Source organism: Dipodomys spectabilis, unplaced genomic scaffold (assembly GCF_019054845.1).
Source record: "Dipodomys spectabilis isolate Male_0828 unplaced genomic scaffold, ASM1905484v1 ptg000871l, whole genome shotgun sequence".
Taxonomy (NCBI): Eukaryota; Metazoa; Chordata; class Mammalia; order Rodentia; family Heteromyidae; genus Dipodomys; species Dipodomys spectabilis.
The window spans coordinates 30,992-49,446 of NW_024871548.1; the positions used below are offsets into that span (position 1 = coordinate 30,992).

Here is an 18,455-nt window from a genome sequence, read left to right on the forward strand (position 1 = left end):
GGCCCGGGCATGAACCCGCAGGCTGTGGGGTGACGGCTGAGGTCGGCGCCGGCCCGGGCTGGGGTTTAGCTCCACGTCCACTGTCTGGGGTGGGGCCGGGTCGCGGGGCCTGACCCCCGGCGGCGCCCCGCACTCTCCCGCTCCAGGCGGGCGCTCCGCCGCTGGAGCCCCTGCCCGGCCCCCCCCCACACCCCACCCCACCCCACCCCCGTGGCGGACGTGCGGTGGAAGCTTCTGGAAGCTTCTAGAAGCGTGGTGGCGGGGCCGCGCGGCGGAGCGTTTCGTTTGGAGGAGTTTTATTTAATAACTAAAATAATTATGTCCGGAGGCCGCGCGCGGAGGGCCGGGCACGCGCTGGGCCGCGGCCGCTGACCGCGGGGCGGAACAAAAATAGCGTTCTGCGGGGGGGGGGGGGGGGGGGGGGAGGGGAGAGGGGGAGTCGAGGGAGGGGGCCGGCCGGCGCTGTCCGCCCCCTCCGGTCCGGGAGCTGCGGGCGCTGATGGAAGGAGGCGCTGGCGCTGGCGCGGGCTCGCGCGCACTGCGGTTCCGACACTGTCACCGCAGCCGGCCGCGCCCGGCGTCTTCTGCCGTGGGGTGGTTGGGGTGGTCGGACCGGGACCGGGGGGCGCGCGCGGCGGCTCCTCCGCGCATGCGCACCCTCCGCGCACGCGCGCTCAGGCCTTCACCTCGGGGGTGGAGGAGTAGATGGAATCCGAGTTCTCTGAAGCGATTTCTTCTGCGATTCAAAACACAAGACAAGTCCGAGCGGTCAGCAGGGGGAGGGCGGGCGCATGCCGCTGGGGACGAGAAGCGCGGGTGCCCCGCACCGCACCGGGAGCCGCCCCGTGGCCCCACAGCCAGGGCGCGTGCTGACGTGAGGACGTCCTGACGTGAGGACGTGCTGCCGTGAGGACGTGCCGGCGCGGGCGCATGCGCGCCGCCCGCCTCGCGCGCAGGCCCGGGCTCGAGGCCTCGGCACCGCGCGCGGTTAAAGCGGGAAGCGGCGCCCGGCGCCGACGGCGGGGCGCTGGCCTGGAGCAACAGCAGCTGGGGGACGGCGCCGGGCCGCGAGTTCAAACCCCACGGCCGGCAAAAACACAACGAAGACACAACTACGAGCCTGCAGTCGAGTAATGGCATCCTCATTCCTCCTCCGTGTCCACCGCGGGACCGCCCGCCGCCCCGCGCAGGCGCGGTGCTCACCCAGCGCCCCCTCCGCCCCCCCCCCCCCCCCCCCCCCCCGCGCAGGCGCGGTGCTCACCCAGCTCCTCCTCGGCCCCCCCCCCCCCCCCCGCGCAGGCGAGGTGCTCACGCAGCGCCTCCTCCGCCCCCCCCCCCCCCCCCCGCGCAGGCGCGGTGCTCACCCAGCTCCTCCTCGGCGCCCTCGGTGAAGCCCAGCTTGGGCTTGGCCAGCTCTCCGCTCTCTTCCTCTGCGGAGAGAGCAGCGGTCGGCGGTCAGCGCCCCCCCCCCCCCCCCCCCCCCCCCGCCCCGCGCTGGCTGGGCGCAGGCGCACCGGGCGCGCGCATGCGCAGGCACTCACCGGGCAGCACGCACTTCCACAGGCCGTAGGTCTTGCCCACCACCGTCTGCCACAGGCGCAGCGTGCCGTCCTCCGAGCCGCTGGCGTACAGCTCGCCGTCGGGGCTGAAGCGCACGCAGTGGATCGGCCCGAAGTGCCCCTTGTACGACTCTGCAAGGCCCAGGCCGCCATCACCGCCACCGCCGGGGACCCGGAAAACCGGGGTGACGGCCGGACAGACACACGGACAGACACACACACACACACACACACACACACACACACACACACACACACAGACAGACAGACACAGACAAGCGGGTGGGGAAAGCAGAGCCCCGGCCCCGGCCCCGGCCGCCCCTCCCCCGCCGTGCGCTCCGGGCAGGGCGGCCAGCCGAGGGTGGGCCCCGTGGGGTCCCCGCACTCACCCAGCTCCTCCCCGCTGCTGTAGTCGTACTTGTACAGCTTGAAGTCCTCGCCCCCCGCCACGAGGAACTCCTTCTCGGGGTGCAGCGAGGCCGAGTTGATGGTGGCGGGGGCCTCGAAGGACTTGATGGGGTCCAGGCTGAGGGCGGGAGGGGCGCTCAGCGGCCCTGACGCACCCCCGGAGCCCACCCGGAACGCGCCGCCTTTCCGGGCCCTGCTGGGCGTGGACGGGGTCCCCGGGTGTGTGTACCCCAGGCCCACCGCCCCCTCCTCCAAGCGCTGGGACTAAGCGCGTGCGCTGCCCTGCTCGGCGGGGGTACCTCCGCGCCCCCACAGGGCTCGCTCGTGTTCTCAAAGACACGCGTGATGACCAGAACGCTTCTCAATCAAAAAAAAAAGGTCAGGATTATGTTCATTCCAGTGCAGAAGTCCCAGGGAAACCCACAGACACGGACGCAGGGAACGGAAAAAAGCGGCGAAGGCCTTCCTGCGTCACGATGGCGCGCGTGGACCGCCGGGAGCCCGCGCCTGCCCGACGCACAAGGTGCGCACGGCGCGACCGTGGGAGGAGACCGCTGGGCTCGCCAGCCCGGCGCGCGTGCGCACGGGAGGGGCAGGGCGGGCGCGACCGTGGGAGGAGACCGCTGGGCTCGCCAGCCCGGCGCGCGTGCGCACGGGAGGGGCAGGGCGGGCGCGACCGTGGGAGGAGACCGCTGGGCTCGCCAGCCCGGCGCGCGTGCGCACGGCAGGGGCAGGGCGGGCGCGGAGACCGCTGGGCTCGCCAGCCCGGCGCGCATGCGCACGGGAGGGGCAGGGCGGGCGCGGAGACCGCTGGGCTCGCCAGCCCGGCGCGCGTGCGCACGGCAGGGGCAGGGCGGGCGCGGAGACCGCTGGGCTCGCCAGCCCGGCGCGCGTGCGCACGGCAGGGGCAGGGCGGGCGCGGAGACCGCTGGGCTCGCCAGCCCGGCGCGCGTGCGCACGGGAGGGGCAGGGCGAGCGCGGAGACCGCTGGGCTCGCCAGCCCGGCGCGCGTGCGCACGGGAGGGGCAGGGCGAGCGCGGAGACCGCTGGGCTCGCCAGCCCGGCGCGCGTGCGCACGGGAGGGCGGGCGGGGAGGCCGGGCGGGCGGGCGCGGGGGCACACGGGCACACGTACCTCAGCGCGCTGTGGAAGGCGATGGTGCGTCCGTAGGTGAGCACCAGGATCTCGCCCTCGGGGATGTAGGCCATGCTGCTCACCGACATGCTGAAGCTCAGGGACTTCACCTCCGTCATGGACGCGTGGTCCCACAGGCTGCGGGAGGAGAGGGGCACGCAGGGCGCGTGCTGGCGGGCGCGCACGGACCAAGGGGCGCGGGCCCATGGCTGTGACCCCGGAGCCACGACCCCCCGCCCCGCAGGACCGCGGACCCCGTAGAGAACACCCCCAAACGCCGGCCCAGCGGCAGCAGCTGGACGGCCACGTGTCACCGCGAGCATGTCCGTCCTGCGAAGTGGACACCGGGTGACCGGGGCTGGGCCTCCGCGGTCGCCGTCTGTCCGCCCCCCCCGCCCGGGGGCCCCTCGGCTCCGGGGAACGCGGTCTCGCGCGAGGCGCGCCACGCACCGGACGGTCTTGTCGTCGGCGGAGAGGATCTGCTTGTCGTCGCTGCACCACAGGGCCTTCTTGATGCCGGACGTGTGCCCGCCGATCTCCCTGGGCTCTGCACAAGCAGCGGGGCGCACGCGCGGTTAGGGGCCGCCACGCTTCCCCCGCGCCCCTCAAACCCGCCGGTTCCTTAGGGAAGCGCGCGCGCGCGCGCGCACGCACGCACGCACGCACGCACGCCCCGGCTGCCCGCGGTGAGGGCCCAGCCGAGACTGCGGGCGTGCACCACACGGCCGGGAAACGGGGACCCTTGGGTAACCACGAACCCCGCGTAACGCGGGGGCGAGAGCTGGCGGCGCACGCGCCACGGCTCCCCGCCCTCTGCCGCGCTGCGCTCACGGGGACGCATGGGAGAGGACCGAGGTCGGGACAGAGCGGGAAAGCGAGCAGCTTAGAAGGAACGCCTCCAAATCCTCCTCAGACACAGCCTGGCGGGACAGAAAACGGCCCCGAGCCGCGTCAGCGCGCCTGCGCGGAGGCCAGTGCGCCGCAGGGCCGGGCCACCTGCGCTCCGTGCGGGGGCGGTCCCGGGCTTGAACTCGCGGCCTCGTGGCGGCCGAGCAGTCACGCGGCGGGCGCGGAGCCACGCCGGGCTTCTTGGCCGATTTTAGAGATGGAGTCTCTTGACTTTTCTGTCCAGGCTGGCTTTGAACCCGTGATCCTCCAGATCCCAGCCTCCTGAACAGCTCAATGTACAGGCACGAGCCTGTCCATCACAGGAGCCAGAGACTGAAATGCTACACGTGGCTGGAGCATTAATCAAGGTCAGCTGCGAAGATGCCAGTCTAATAAAGCACACGCGCGCGCACACACGCACGCACACACAGATCGCTAGGAAATTGCGAAAAGCGATACATAACAAGAGGTGCACCTGGAATAGATGACATCCCAAGAACTCACAAAGGGCTGGGCAGGTGGCTAGTGGTAGAGCGCTTGCCTGGCATGCATGAGGCCCTGGGTTCCATTCCCCAGCACCCCATAAGCAGAAAATGCCAGAAGTGGCGCTGTGGCTCCAGTGGTAGAGCGCCAGCCTTGAGCTGAAGAGCTGAGGGACAGCGCCCAGGCCCAGAGTTCAGGCCCCACGACCCACCAAAAAAGAAAAAAGCAATGAAGGAACATAAACCAGAGAGCAACATGCACACCCTGCTCACCTGCTTCTGGTTTGTTCAAGTCATAGATGCGCAGTAGTTTGTCCTGGCCCCCGGTTAACAAGTAATTACTGTCCTGAAAGCGAAGAAGCGAAGCGTTCATGAACTCCATGGGTTCGTTGTTCTGTGTGACACGCCCAGACCGGGGACCATTGTGCAAAAGGCACCAACGTGACAGAGGTGGCTGCCACGTCCCGAGGGGCTTCCTGACCAGGCCCCTCCCCCCGCGGGCCGCACCCGCGTCTCATCTCTCAGAAATCATCAGGGAAGGTCTCGGCGCTTCGTAGACAGCTGTCTACCGCTGGACGGATGGCAGACCCAGGATCCCAAACAGCCCATGCAGCCTTATACACAACGATCAAATCACCAAGAAAACAAGGCATGCCCAAGAGCCCAGAATAAAGCATTCGTCGTTTTACTCTACAGAGATTTAATCCTCTCAATGGTCTCATTTTTGTTTTCATTTCTTTGGCTTTTCTGTTCACCCCTGAGCGGCACCCCCGCGCGATCCACAGCGGTACCTGCGTGAAGTCCACCGTCTTGACGATGTGTTTGTGCGCCAAGGTCATCAGCTCGTCCCCCGAGACCGCGTCCCACACTTTGCTAAAATGGGGGGGGGGGGGGGGGGGGGGGGAGGATGATTAAAAGGATGTTCAACCTGGCCAACATTAGAAAATACAGCAAGCCTCGTTCTAACTACCAGGGACACTGGACGCTGAATTCTTATGAGTGCATTCATTACGAATCTTCTGCCTTAGAATCTTTTCTCAACGTTAGAAAATACTTAAACATAAAGAAAAAGACTAGCCAGGCACCAGTGGCTCCCGCCTGTCATCCCAGCTACTCAGGAGGCTGAGATCTGAGGACCGTGGTTCAAAGCCAGCCTGCGCAGGAAAGTTCGTGAGATTCTGATCTCCAATAAACCACCAGAAAACAGCAAGTAGCGCTGTGGCTTGAGTGGTAGAACACTAGCCTTGAGCTGAAGAGCTGAGAGACAGTGCCCAGGCCCAGAGTTGAAGCCCCAGGACCGGCAAAACAAAAACCAGAAACAAAAACAAGACTAAATGCCTCCATAAGACTTCTCTTTCTAATTTCCTCTGCCTGTGAAAAAGATGTTACATAACCACCGTCTCCTTGCTCAGATCCCATAAAAACCCAACTCCTGCCCCAGCTCTTCGCCCACTGGAAGCTGCTCTATCTCAATAAACAGCCCTCACCGGTGGAAGATCGAGTCCACCTGCTTCCTTTCTCCTCCAGTTTCCTAACACCAACTTGAACTAATCTGTGCAACTGGGAGGAGCAGCTCTTGATTCTACAAGAGGCGGGGGGGGGGGGGGGGGGGGGGGGGGGGGGGGGGGGGGGGGGGGGGATCAGAATACACTGCCTGCCACATGAGCTGGCCCAGAGCGAAATCAGAAGCTCTCTGCGTGCGATGTCTGCACCGTCTACCCCCACATGTATGTTTACCACAGTACCTTAGGGCTGGGATGTAGCTCAGTGGCAAAGCACTTACCTAGAAGTGTAACGTCCTGGATTCAATCCCCAGGACCAAAAGAAAACGGAAAAAAAAAAAAAAAACCACAAAGAGAAAGCCAGGCACCAGTGGCTCAAGCCTGTAATCCTAGCTACTCAGGAGGCTGAGATCTGAGGATCGAGGTTCAAAGCCAGATAAGAGTCCGTGAGACTCCAATAAAGCACTAGAAAACTGGAAGTGGAGCTGTGGCTCAAGCGGTTGAGCGCTCGCCTTGAGCTGAAGAGCGCAAGGACAGCGCCCAAGACCAGAGTTCAAACCCCACAACCGACCAAAAAAAAAAAAAAAAGGGAAGAGAAAACAGCAATTTATCAAGCAGGAGCTCACTGCCATCAGCTCTATAACCCAACTACCATAATAAACTTCTCTGGTGTTTCTGAATGCTTTCCAGGTAAGAAGATCTCAAACTTCTAATCTTCTCGCCTCAGCCTCCTAAGTGTTACCAATGCTGGGATTACAGGTGTGCGCACCACCGTTAGATCTCTGAATACTTTAAAATACTCCCTACCAAATGTCTATATAGACTGTAGAGTTGTGTAGGTTGTGTAGGTTAAATCTAATTTACTGAATTCATTATAAAACCAACACGATGCATCCCCAGTAATGAACTGAGTAAAAAACAAGACCCTAAACTTACAGCAACTACTCCAAAAACCAAAGTCAAGATCTAGAATTCACTAGCCCTCTGTTGTACTTTAGAAGACTTTTCCCAAATAACTTATTTGGCAAATATAAAATGGCCACCTGGTCCTACCAAATACCATCTTAGAAATAGAAAAATAGAGGAGTTAAGTAGTTAACATCAGCTGAGGGGTAAAAAGGGAAGAGAAAAACCTCTGGGACTATGACTGTGGGTCCCAAAGCGGGAGAGAGACAGAAAAAGGGCTTTCACAGGACAAGGCTGACGCTGATGATGGTCTAGACTCACACACATCCCTAGGTTCCCGTGTAAGACAAGAGAAAGCCACCCAAACCTGGCAGAATTCAGGACGGCTCAAGACAAAGGAGTGCAGGGGGCCCAAGCGGGAGCGGCAGTGAGCTCCAACTCTGCGTATTCTGTTGCTCTGGACACCTAGAAACTGAGCGGGGCCAGGACTGGTCCTGACGGGACACAGGCACGGGAGGAGCCGGCACCCCGGGCACGGCACCCCGGGCACTTACGCGGTGAAATCCGCAGCCGCCGTGGCCGCTTTCGTGGCATCTTGGTTCAGTGTTGCGCCCCACACAGCACCCTTGTGACCCAGGAACGTGCCGATCCAGTCCCCTGTGTCTCCCTGGCGTAACATGGGTTTCCCATCTGGAAAAGATGTTGCAAAGAATCCCACGTTAACAATAAGTCCAGGTCACTTGAACATAAAAATGACTCGACTGAAGAGCAATGAGGGAAAAAAATGGGGTTGCTGTGTTCATCATTCCCACTTGCCGAAGAACAGGCCAAAAATAAACGGACCCGAAAAAAATGAACCAGTCTGTCTCTCCACAGCATTTGAGACTAGGTCAAAAGAATCTTGTAAGAGCCTTTGAATTTTGGACCAACTGAAAGACAAGTCACATTTCTTTTCCCTCTTTCAAAAACGATGCTAATGCCACCAAAGGAACATCAGGTTGAGATGTGCGTGAGCTGCGTCTTTGTCCCCTGGGCCTGCTTCCGTGACCTCCTTCCCCAGCATCCTCCACAGCTGCGGGAGCCTCGGTGGACGGACAGGGGTTGGAAGGATGTGGCCTGAGCTCACTTGGCCCCAGTGAGGACTGGACACTGGGCACCGGGTGGCTCACACCTGTCATCCCAGCTACTCAGAAGGCTGACATCTGAGGATCACGGTTCAAAGCCAGCCCTGGCATGCATGCACACACACGCACACAAGTCCTCCAATGAACCAGCAACAAGCCAGAAGCGGAGCTGTGGCTCAAGTGGCAAAGTACCAACCTTGAGAAAACAAAGCAAAACAAAAAGCAGGGGGAAGCTGTTCAGACCTGGGGATGATGGGGGAGAGGTGACGGGGGTCCCCCCACACACTCGGCCTTCTGACTGGCTAAGGAAGGCCAACCCAGCCCATCGGTCGCCAGGCCGCCCTCCCTCCCCTGGTCCAGCATCCTCGGGTCCTCCCCTCGCAGGGTCTGGACCTGGCCTCTGCGGGTGAGAAGCCGTCCATCCACCTAACCCTGGGCCGGAAGCATCTCACCATCCACCGCCTCCGGCCGGTGGGTCTGAGCCCCCTGCCCAACGTCTCCCCTTGCTGGGTCGGGCCCGGGGCCCCCTTGGCACCCCCAGTCCCCCACCCGCCAGAAACCAGGCCCCCCCCGGCTCCCCCACACCCCAGTCCCGCGGCTCCCTCGGCCCCCCCAACTCCCCGGTCCCCCAGCCTCCCCGCCCCCCAGAACCTCGGGTCCGCCGGCCCCCTGCCCCCCACAACCCCCGGTCCCCCCGATCCCCGGCCCCCCAGCCTCCCCGCCCCCCAGAACCTCGGGTCCGCCGGCCCCCTGCCCCCCACAACCCCCGGTCCCCCCGATCCCCGGCCCCCCAGCCTCCCCGCCCCCCAGAACCTCGGGTCCCCCGGCCCCCTGCCCCCCACAACCCCCGGTCCCCCCGACCCCCGGTCCCCCCGATCCCCGGCCCCCCAGCCTCCCTGCCCCCGAGAACCTCGGGTCCCCGGCCCCCATCCCTGGCCCCCCCGCCCCTCCACCCCCTGGCCCCCCAACTCCCCAGCCCCCCAGCTCCCCACCCCCCACGAACCTCGGGCCCCCCGCCCCCCCGCCCCCAGGTCCCCCCGATTCCCCCGACCCTTGGCCCCCTGCCCCCCCGACCCCCCGACCCCAACCCCCTGACCCCGCCCCCCCACCCCCAGGTCCCCCCGATTCCCCCGACCCTTGGCCCCCTGGCCCCCGACTCCCCGATCCCCTGACCCCGACCCCCCGAACCTCGGGCCCCCCGACCCCCTGACCCCGGCCCCCCGACCCCCCCCCGCCCCTCGGCCCCGCCCCCCCCCCCCCCCCCGCTCACCCTTGCAGGCGCTGATGAGGAAGTAGCCGTAGGGCGTGACGCCGCTGAAGGCCAGGTCCACCACGGGCCGCGTGTGGCCCGAGCAGGTGAGCGGCGTCTGCCTCATGGCCATGGCGGCGGCGGCGGGGCCGAGGGCGGCCGCGCTCGCGGGCCCGGGCCGGGCGCGGCCGGAGGCGCCGGGGGCCGGGGCGCGGCGGAGCTGGGCCCGGGGCGGCGGCGGCGGCCGCGGGGTCCCGGGAGGCGAGGAGGCCGCGCGGGGGGCACCGCACACGGGCCGCGGAGCCGCTCGGTCCACGCACCGGCAGCGGCCGGAAGTGACGCCAGCACGGACGCCCGAGCGTCCGGCGGCGGTGACGCAGGGGGCGGGCCGAAGGCGGGAGCGCCGGCCCGAGAGGAGCACGGGAGGGGCGGCAGTGCGCAGGCGCGAGCGCGCCCGGCGCGGGGGGCGGAGCTGGCGGCGCGGGGCGGGGCTGGCGGCGCGGGGGGCGGGGCTGGCGGCGCGGGGGCGGGGCTGGCGGCGCGGGGGCGGGGCTGGCGGCGCGGGGACGGGGCTGGCGGCGCGGGGGCGGGGCTGGCGGCGCGGGGGCGGGGCTGGCGGCGCGGGGGCGGGGCTGGCGGCGGGGGGCGGGGCTGGCGGCGCGGGGGCGGGGCTGGCGGGGGGCGGGGCTGGCGGCGCGGGGGCGGGGCTGGAGCGCGGGGGCGGGGCCGGCGGCGCGGGGGCGGGGCCGGGAGCGCGGGGGCGGGGGCCGGCGGGGCTGGCGGCGCGGGGGCGGGGCCGGCGGCGCGGGGGCGGGGCTGGCGGCGGGGGCGGGGCTGGCGGCGGGGGCGGGGCTGGCGGCGCGGGGGCGGGGCTGGCGGCGCGGGGGCGGGGCCGGCGGCGCGGGGGGCGGGGCTGGAGCGCGGGGGCGGGGCTGGCGGCGCGGGGGCGGGGCTGGAGCGCGGGGGCGGGGCCGGCGGCGCGGGGGGGAGCTGGCGGCGCGGGGGCGGGGCTGGAGCGCGGGGGCGGGGCTGGCGGCGCGGGGGCGGGGCTGGAGCGCGGGGGCGGGGCTGGCGGCGCGGGGGCGGGGCTGGAGCGCGGGGGCGGGGCTGGCGGCGCGGGGGCGGGGCTGGAGCGCGGGGGCGGGGTTGGCGGCGCGGGGGCGGGGCTGGCGGCGCGGGGGCGGGGCTGGCGGCGCGGGGGCGGGGCTGGCGGCGCGGGGGGGGCTGGCGGCGCGGGGGGGGCTGGCGGCGCGGGGGCGGGGCCGGCGGCGCGGGGGCGGGGCCGGCGGCGCGGGGGCGGGGGCCGGCGGCGCGGGGGCGGGGCCGGCGGCGCGGGGGGGGCTGGCGGCGCGGGGGCGGGGCTGGCGGCGCGGGGGCGGGGCTGGAGCGCGGGGGCGGGGCTGGCGGCGCGGTGGCGGGGCTGGAGCGCGGGGGCGGGGTTGGCGGCGCGGGGGCGGGGCTGGCGGCGCGGGGGCGGGGCTGGAGCGCGGGGGCGGGGCCGGCGGCGCGGGGGCGGGGCCGGCGGCGCGGGGGCGGGGCTGGCGGCGCGGGGGCGGGGCTGGAGCGCGGGGGCGGGGCTGGCGGCGCGGTGGCGGGGCTGGAGCGCGGGGGCGGGGTTGGCGGCGCGGGGGCGGGGCTGGAGCGCGGGGGCGGGGCTGGCGGCGCGGGGGGCGGGGCTGGCGGCGGGGGCGGGGCTGGCGGCGCGGGGGCGGGGCTGGAGCGCGGGGGCGGGGCTGGAGCGCGGGGGCGGGGCTGGAGCGCGGGGGCGGGGTTGGCGGCGCGGGGGCGGGGCTGGCGGCGCGGGGGCGGGGCTGGCGGCGCGGGGGCGGGGCTGGAGCGCGGGGGCGGGGCCGGCGGCGCGGGGGCGGGGCTGGCGGCGCGGGGGCGGGGCCGGCGGCGCGGGGGCGGGGGCTGGCGGCGCGGGCGGGGCTGGCGGCGCGGGGGCGGGGCCGGCGGCGCGGGGGCGGGGCCGGCGGCGCGGGGGCGGGGCCGGCGGCGCGGGGGCGGGGCCGGCGGCGCGGGGGCGGGGCCGCGGCGCCACTTCCGGCTCTCCGCTGGTTTCTTGTAACAGATCAGATCGGGCCTCGGGCCGCCGTCCTCCGGTCTCAGACCCCGAGTAGCCGCGGCGACCCGCGGGCCCCGCCCCGCCCCGCTTGTTGTTGTTATTATTGTTGTTGTTGTTGTTGGCAGCGTCGGGCCGCGCTCGTGCCGCCTGCGAATGCGACGAGGCGACCTCTGCCCGTGGGAAGCCACTCGGAGGAGCTGACCTCGGGCTGCGTGGGGGAGGGGGAGGGGAGGGAGGGAGGGGGGAGGAGGGGGTGGGGAAGACCAGGGAGGGGGGGGGGAGGGGAGGGAGGGGGGGGAGGGAGGGGGAGGGGAAGACCTGAGGGGGGAGGGGAAGGACAGAGAGAGGGAGAAGGAGGGGGGGCGAGGGGGAGGGGGAGACCAGAGAGAGGGAAGGGAGGAAGAGAGGAGGGAGGGAGGGGGAGGGGAAGACCTGAGGGGGGGAGGGGGAGGGGAGGGGAGAGAGGGAGAGAGAGCAGAGACTCCTGCTGGCCTTCAAGCAGCAACCCGCGGCCTGGTGCGGAGGCCAGGCCTGCAGAAGCTGCTGTGGCCTGAGGCCTGACACAAGTGAGGCCTTTTTTGTCCCCCAAGGAAAAAGGCCCCCAGAGCTGATGTATCTGCGCCTCAGGTTCTGCACACGCACGCGCACACACACACGAAAAACATCCCAGCCGCCTGGCCTTCCAGGATGTACCGAGAGGGCGCGGTTGCAGGTTCTAGGCCCCGCCTGGGTAAAATACAACACCCCCTAACTGAGGAGGCTGAGGGCTGAGGAGGATCGCAAGCTCGAGGCCGCCCTGGGTTCATTAGGGAGACAGCCAGGAAACAGAGATCACTCAGTCCTCACCTCCTCCCTGAGAGGCCGAGGTGGGAGGACTGGAGTTGGAGGCTAGCTCAGGCAGAATGGGCTTAGCTGGCAGCGAGTCCAGAGAAAGCGAGTGCCGGTGGCTCCCGCCCGTCACCCCAGCTCCTCAGGAGGCTGAGATCTGAGGATCGCGGTTCAAAGCCAGCCCAGGCAGGAGACCGTGAAGACTCTGATCTCCAACGAACCACCAGAAAACCAGAAGTGGCGCTGTGGCTCAAGTGGTAGAGCACCAGCCTTGAGTGAAAGAGCTCAGGGACGGCGCCCAGGCCCTGAGTTCAAGTCTCAGGGCTGACACAAAAATTAAACTCCAGTGGTAGATCATCTGCCTAGCAAACAGGACACCTTGCAGGCAAATGGTAGTGCCACCAAGATAAAGAACAAGAAAGCCCAGGGATTCCATGGCCAGCCGGAGGGGGCGGTGTGGGATGTCTCCACCTAATTACACTTGTAAACAGGACTAATAAAACAATAGGACTTATTTTAATATATATATGTTTATTTACACATGAAAAACATCCCCAAGTGCCTGTATCTGAATTTATTGATTTCTGAATTTAGAGAAGTGTTTGATTATTTAATAGCCTGGTGAGGAATTGTACCATTTGTTTAAACAAATTTTTTTTTACCCCATCCAACAGGCAAAAAAAGGTTTATATGTTTTCCTCTCAGCCAGTAGATGGCAGTCTGTTCATGCTTAATATTAAATTATAATTCAATGGGCTTTTGTGGGGGAGGAGCTTATTGACAAGGGTATTTTGATTTTTCAAGTAACAAAATACATCTTTATATCTAGAAGATGTTTCAATACACATTAATAAAAAGTTGTCCTTTTGATTAGAGTTTAAAACAACTTGCGTTTTGTGTGTCTGTCTGTCTGTGCTGGTCTTGGGGTCTTGAACTCAGGGCCTGGGCGCTGTCCCTGAGCCCTTTTCAGCTCAAGGCTGGTGCTCTACCCCTTGAGCCACAGCTCCACTTCTAGATTTCTGGTGGTTCGTTGGAGATCAGAGTCTCACTGACTTTCCAGCCCAGGCTGGCTTTGAACCGCAATCCTCAGATCTCAGCCTCCTGCGTCGCCGGGACTACAGGCGTGAGCCACCAGCCCCCAAGTGGGTTAACTTTTTTTTTTTTTAACGTGTATTCACTCTGGGGGTTAGGACTGAACTCAGAGGCGCAGGTAGGCGGCCGTGTGACAAGATCAACCCCAGTGACAGAAACAAGCCACCGTTTTCCACAGGACCCCAGCAAGTGAATCCTCTGCTTTGTGTGTTTAATCCTCAGGCCCAGCCGCCATGTCTTCCTATGAGAAAGCCTGGGATGGAGAAACAAGACACCAAGGGGACCAGAATGGTACAAGAGCCTGAGCGATACGGAGTTTGCAGACACAGAGAACTGTCTGCTTCTGTCTTCAACATCGCAGAACAAATTTGAATTTTAAAGAAAGGAGACAGAACAGCAATATTCAACAGGAACATGGTTGGTTCCTCTTTGATCATTGTTCTCATACAGCCAACTTCCAAGTGAACACATCTGGGCCGTTCGCTGCTGCTCCGTGTGAGTATTGTGTGAATTGTGCAAAAGGGAGAATAGATTTTTGTCAGAATGTGTAATGAATTCTTTTTGCTGTGGTTGGTGGGTTTTTTTGGCAGTCCTGGGACTTGAACTCAGGGCCTGGGCACTGTCCCTGAGTGCTTTTCGCTCCACACCGGTGCTCTACCACTTGAGCCACAGCTCCATTTCTGGTTTTCTGGTGGCTTATTGGAGTTCAGAGTCTTATGGACTTTCCTACCTTGGGCTGGCCTCGAACCGCGATCCTCAGATCTCAGCCTCCTGAGTGGCTGGGATGACAGGCAGGAGCCACCGGCGCCTAATTTCCAGCGCCTAATTTCCAATCTTTTAAAAACTTAGTTGAGAAGTGAAGTTCAGATTCTGCATGCATATCATACAGTATATTTCTTATTGCGAGTTGGAACGTAGAAGCAATTTTCTATCAGCAATAAATAGCTGGAGAGAGAGGGAGAGCGCGCAGCGGGAATTAGAGTTGAAGAGGCATATGGGGTGGGTGTCTTTCGGATTATCTGGATAATCTCGAATTAACCTACAGGGATGACTTGGAGCTTTAATTACTGCCAAGACTCTCACAGTGCACGCGTTTAAACACACGTCCTGTCACTCGGCTACAACCCCAGAGGCCAAATCTAGGCCTCTTAACTGATCTAGGTGAGGAGGGGGGGGGGGGGGGTGGGAGAGCAGCCAAGTTCATGGGGGCAGGGGAGATACACTCCCACAAATGCTCAAAGATACACTCCCACAAATGCTCAAAGTCAAAATCAAGGGATTCAGGCTGCAGAGGAAGCTTCTAGATAGACAGCACATGACCCAGATGGCACAAGCAAAGCATTTACAAAGAAGAGGAAGACCAGAGAAGGAACTTGATACAAACATGGCCCTAGCCAGGCCCCCGCGCCTCACGCCTGGCCTCCAGGCACTCGGAGGCCATTGGAGGATCCAGGTTCAAAGCCAGCCTGGATATAAAGTCTGTGAGAGACTCTCCTGTCCAACGACTTGCCGAAAAGCACCAGGAACGGAGCTGTGGCTCAAGTGGTAGAGCACCAGCCTTGAGCTGAATTGCTGAGGGACAGCGCCCAGGCCCTGAGTTCAAGACCCAGGACCACCACAAAATAAAATAAAAACAAGAAGACCTAGGCCTTCCATGATTTTCCAGCTTCCTACCATCACCTCCCGCAGAGCCAGCATTGCAGGGAGGTGCTACCGCACCCAGACAATAGTTACAAAGTCCTGAACAGTGTTTGATAGGAGACAAACCAAGGCATCTTTCCAGAGTCCTGAGGAAATGTCAGATAACGCCTTTCCAAGAGACAAAAGACCAACTCACACCATTGCGTCCGTCAATAAAACAGCATTTCTTCCCGAATGTCTCTCTGTGGTAGGTGTTTTGGCTAATGAACCTTCAAAGGACGTAGACATGTTTTAGACCAGGTCCAGAATGGGCCTCAATAAATGAAACTGATCCTTTCTTAATGGATTTTCTTGGTCAGGTGGTCCAATGTCTCTGTGCCAGTCCTGGGGCCTAGATACTGTCTGTCCCTGATTGAGCCTCTTTTGCTGAGGGCTGTTGTTGGTGCTCTACCACTTGAACCACAGCTCCACTTCTGTGGGGGTTTTTTTGCTGGTTCATTGGAGATCAGAGTCTCATGGACTTTTCTGCCCAGGCTGGCTTTGAACTGGGATCCTCAGCTCTCATCCTCCTGAGTAGCCGGGATGACAGGCGTGAGCTACAGGTGCTGGACTTAATGTCTGTCTTTTAAAGATTGATGTGTCTAAGGTGTTTGATGGCGCGTGGGCATTGGCTGCAGCTACCTAGGGACAGAGGAAGGGATGTGAATTGGAGATAGACAGACAGACAGACAGCAATTCTTTTTTTTTTTTTTTTTTTGGCCAGTCATGGGGTCTGAACTCTGGGCCTGGGCGCTGTCCCTCAGCTCTTCAGCTCAAGGCTAGCGCTCTACCACTTGAGCCATAGTGCCACTTCGGGCTTTTTTTGCTTATGTGGTGCTGAGGAATCGAACCCAGGGCCTCATGCGTGCAAGGCAAGCGCTCTACCACTGAGCCACCTTCCCAGCCCCCAGACAGCAATTCCTAACACCCGAACTCAATGTAGCTTCCCAAGGAAGAAAGGCTGACGGGAATGAAGAGCTCACGGGAGACAAGGTCACGGAATAGCTTTGAAAAATGACTGACTTCCGGTTTTAGAAAGGACATAGCAAACATGTGGAAAGAATCAAAACCTAGAATGTTCCACAGAGAAAATCCACAACAATGCTCAAAGGCAGTCGGAAGTCCAGAGACATAGATTCCTTCCAGAAGTGGTTTGTTGAAGTCCAGGATTTTTCTTCTTTCTTTTTTTTTTTTTTTTTGGTGGGTGCTGGGTCTTGAACTCAGGGCCTGGGCACTGTCCCTGAGCTCTTTCACTCAAGGCTGGTGCTCTACCACTTGAGCCACAGCACCACTTCTGCTTTTCTAGTGGTTTATTGGAGATCAGAGTCTCAGGGCCTTTCCTGCCTGGGCTGGCCTCGTACCATGATCCTCAGATCTCAGCCTCCCGAGTAGCTGGGATGACAGGTAGGAGCCACCACAACTTAGGATGTTGTTGTTGTTATTATTATTATTACTAAATAATCCAGACCTAGTTCAAACAAGTATTGGTTCCTTTGTCACAGCGGCTTTCTACGAATGCATACTTTTCACAAACTAATACATATATTTTTTTCCCTGCAAAAACAAGGTACAGCATCTAGGAATCAAGCCAAGTACTAGACACAATGTGTGTATGCCTGGGCGTTTTATTTTCTTCTTTTCTTCTTATTCTCCCTGGGCGTGTACACACACACACACGCACACACACACACACATTCCCTAGCACATTTCTATCCAGGCCCGATCCTGATATTTCTTTCACTTGGCGAGTGGCATGGGTTAATACTAATCTTTCCAAGTGTGACATTTTCCCATGGATTCTACCTTTTTTCTTTCTTTTTCCTCCAGCGGTCACAACTAATCTGATTGTCCTTTAAATGTAACTTTCTGCTCTGGGCTCCAGGCCCAGGACTTGTCTGGCCAAGAAACCTCCCAATCGCTGGCTACTTCTCAAAAGATCCAGATGTTTCTGCGAACCGTGGCTAAGTGTCTCTTGGGTCGAAAGGCAGCAGGCAAAAGAAGAGCCAGTCACAGATTCCATTTCCAAATGGCAGCCTTGGGGAAACGAAGAAAACCGCTTTTCCCCGGCAAAGTTCTCCAAACACGAAGAAGCAAAGTCCTTTGAGCAAAGTCTTTTTCCAGAGCATTTTCTTGAAAAGTAGCCAGGGGTTGGTGGCTCCTGCCTGTCATCCTAGCTAAGAGTCTATTGATTCTCTCTCTCTCTCTCTCTCTGGACCTCATCTTCACTCCTCCGGTGGGGTGCCGACGTGAACTCCTGTAGTTCAGGTTTTCGTTCCCTTCCTGACACACTGGCTGCATTTGTTTCCCTGCCTCTCTACCCCCAGCTCTCTCCAAAGCCACTTAAAATTCAACGGCCGCTCTGTCTTTTCCCAAGGACAGCTTCAGTTCCTTGGTTTCTGTTCTTTAAGAAAAGAAATCTCAGTGGCTCTGAATTTAAAAAAAAAAAAATTTCCAAAATAAACATGCATAAAAGCCGGGTGCCGATGCTCCCGCCTGTCATCCCAGCTACTCAGGAGGCTGAGATCTGAGGATCGCAGTTCAAAGCCAGCCTGGGCAGGAAAGTCCGTGAGACTCTGATCTCCCATGAACTTTAAAAAAAAGAAAGAAAGAAAGAAAATGGAGTTGTGGCTCAAGTGGTAGAGCACCAGCTTTGCCCAGGCCCTGAGTTCAAACCCAGGGATTACTCACACACACACATTAAAGGCAATTGTTCAAGGAACCCCATGACCGGACTCCATTTGAGCTTTTCCATTTTACCTCCTAAAATCTCTCTTCCTGAGGCTTGAACTCGGGGCCCTGGGCGCTGTCCCTGAGCTCTTCCACTCCAGGCTGGCGCTCTACCACTTGAGCCACAGTGCCACTTCCAGTTTTCTGGCGGCTTATGGAAGATGAGACTCTCCCAGACTTTCCCGCCCAGGCTGGCCTCCAACCCCGATCCTCCAGATCTCAGCCTCCTGAGTAGCCGGGATGACAGGCGTGAGCCACCGTGCCCGGCTAAAAATTCTTCTGCACACTCGGACGGTGACCTTCGTGAGCTGCAGCGGGCACACACCCGTGCCGTGAACTCTCCTGCCGGTGTGAGTTTTCTCCCCCATCTGCTTTTATTTCCTGAGTAGGACCGATCTCTGTGGCTTCCGAAATGTCCATTAAAGCCCAGCTTAAGCACGTGCTCGAAGCCTGGGCCTGCACAGGGACTGCAGGAAGGAACGTTTGCGGGTGTGTCAAACCTGCCAGCTGTGTGTCACGGGAGGTGTGCTTTGGAGGTGTGTGGCTCCTCACGTGTGTGCGGCCCTGGGCTCTGGGACACAGTAGACGGGTTATTTGATTCCTGCAAATCATCGAACGTGGCCACGGCGGTTTGCATAGGCAAAACACGTCTCTCGGGGAGCACTGAACAGCGAGCCTTAGTCCAGAAGAAACGGCCTAGGGTGTGGGAATTCCCACACCCAGCACCAGCCGGCTTCCGTGATAAAATGTAGCACAGCAAGCGTGGCTGGAGAATTCCAGCAAAGCAGCGTGACTCGGTTGTTACACGGGG

At 62.4% G+C, this 18,455-nt stretch overlaps 1 protein-coding gene across 3 annotated transcripts; it reads right to left on the reverse strand.

The window, feature by feature from the left end:
- Positions 1 to 418: 418 nt before the first annotated feature.
- LOC122102772 (serine/threonine kinase receptor associated protein) lies at positions 419 to 9,415 on the reverse strand. 3 transcript variants are annotated; one of them, XM_042673484.1, is made up of 10 exons: positions 9,274 to 9,415; positions 7,434 to 7,569; positions 5,263 to 5,344; positions 4,745 to 4,817; positions 3,552 to 3,648; positions 3,102 to 3,239; positions 1,949 to 2,085; positions 1,542 to 1,691; positions 1,365 to 1,430; positions 419 to 733 (listed from the first exon to the last, which is right to left on the reverse strand). In XM_042673484.1, exons 1-10 carry the CDS (start codon positions 9,383 to 9,385, stop codon positions 675 to 677), a joined length of 1,050 nt encoding a protein of 349 aa, XP_042529418.1. In that variant the 5' UTR covers positions 9,386 to 9,415; the 3' UTR covers positions 419 to 674. The 3 variants fall into 3 exon arrangements, with proteins under 3 accessions (XP_042529418.1, XP_042529417.1, XP_042529416.1); XM_042673483.1 differs by having other exon boundaries at positions 420 to 736; positions 1,949 to 2,094; positions 3,111 to 3,239; XM_042673482.1 differs by having other exon boundaries at positions 420 to 736.
- Positions 9,416 to 18,455: the final 9,040 nt, after the last annotated feature.

Bases quoted from the DNA above. Each gene is read 5' to 3' on its own strand.
- LOC122102772 (XM_042673483.1), bottom strand. From the start codon at position 9,385: ATGGCCATGAGGCAGACGCCGCTCACCTGCTCGGGCCACACGCGGCCC. The intron at 7,570-9,273 runs GTGAGCGGGGGG...CATCTTTTCCAG, and splicing joins CCTCATCAGCGCCTGCAAGG to ATGGGAAACCCATGTTACGC. The intron at 4,818-5,262 runs GTACCGCTGTGG...CTTCGCTTTCAG, and splicing joins AGACGGTGGACTTCACGCAG to GACAGTAATTACTTGTTAAC.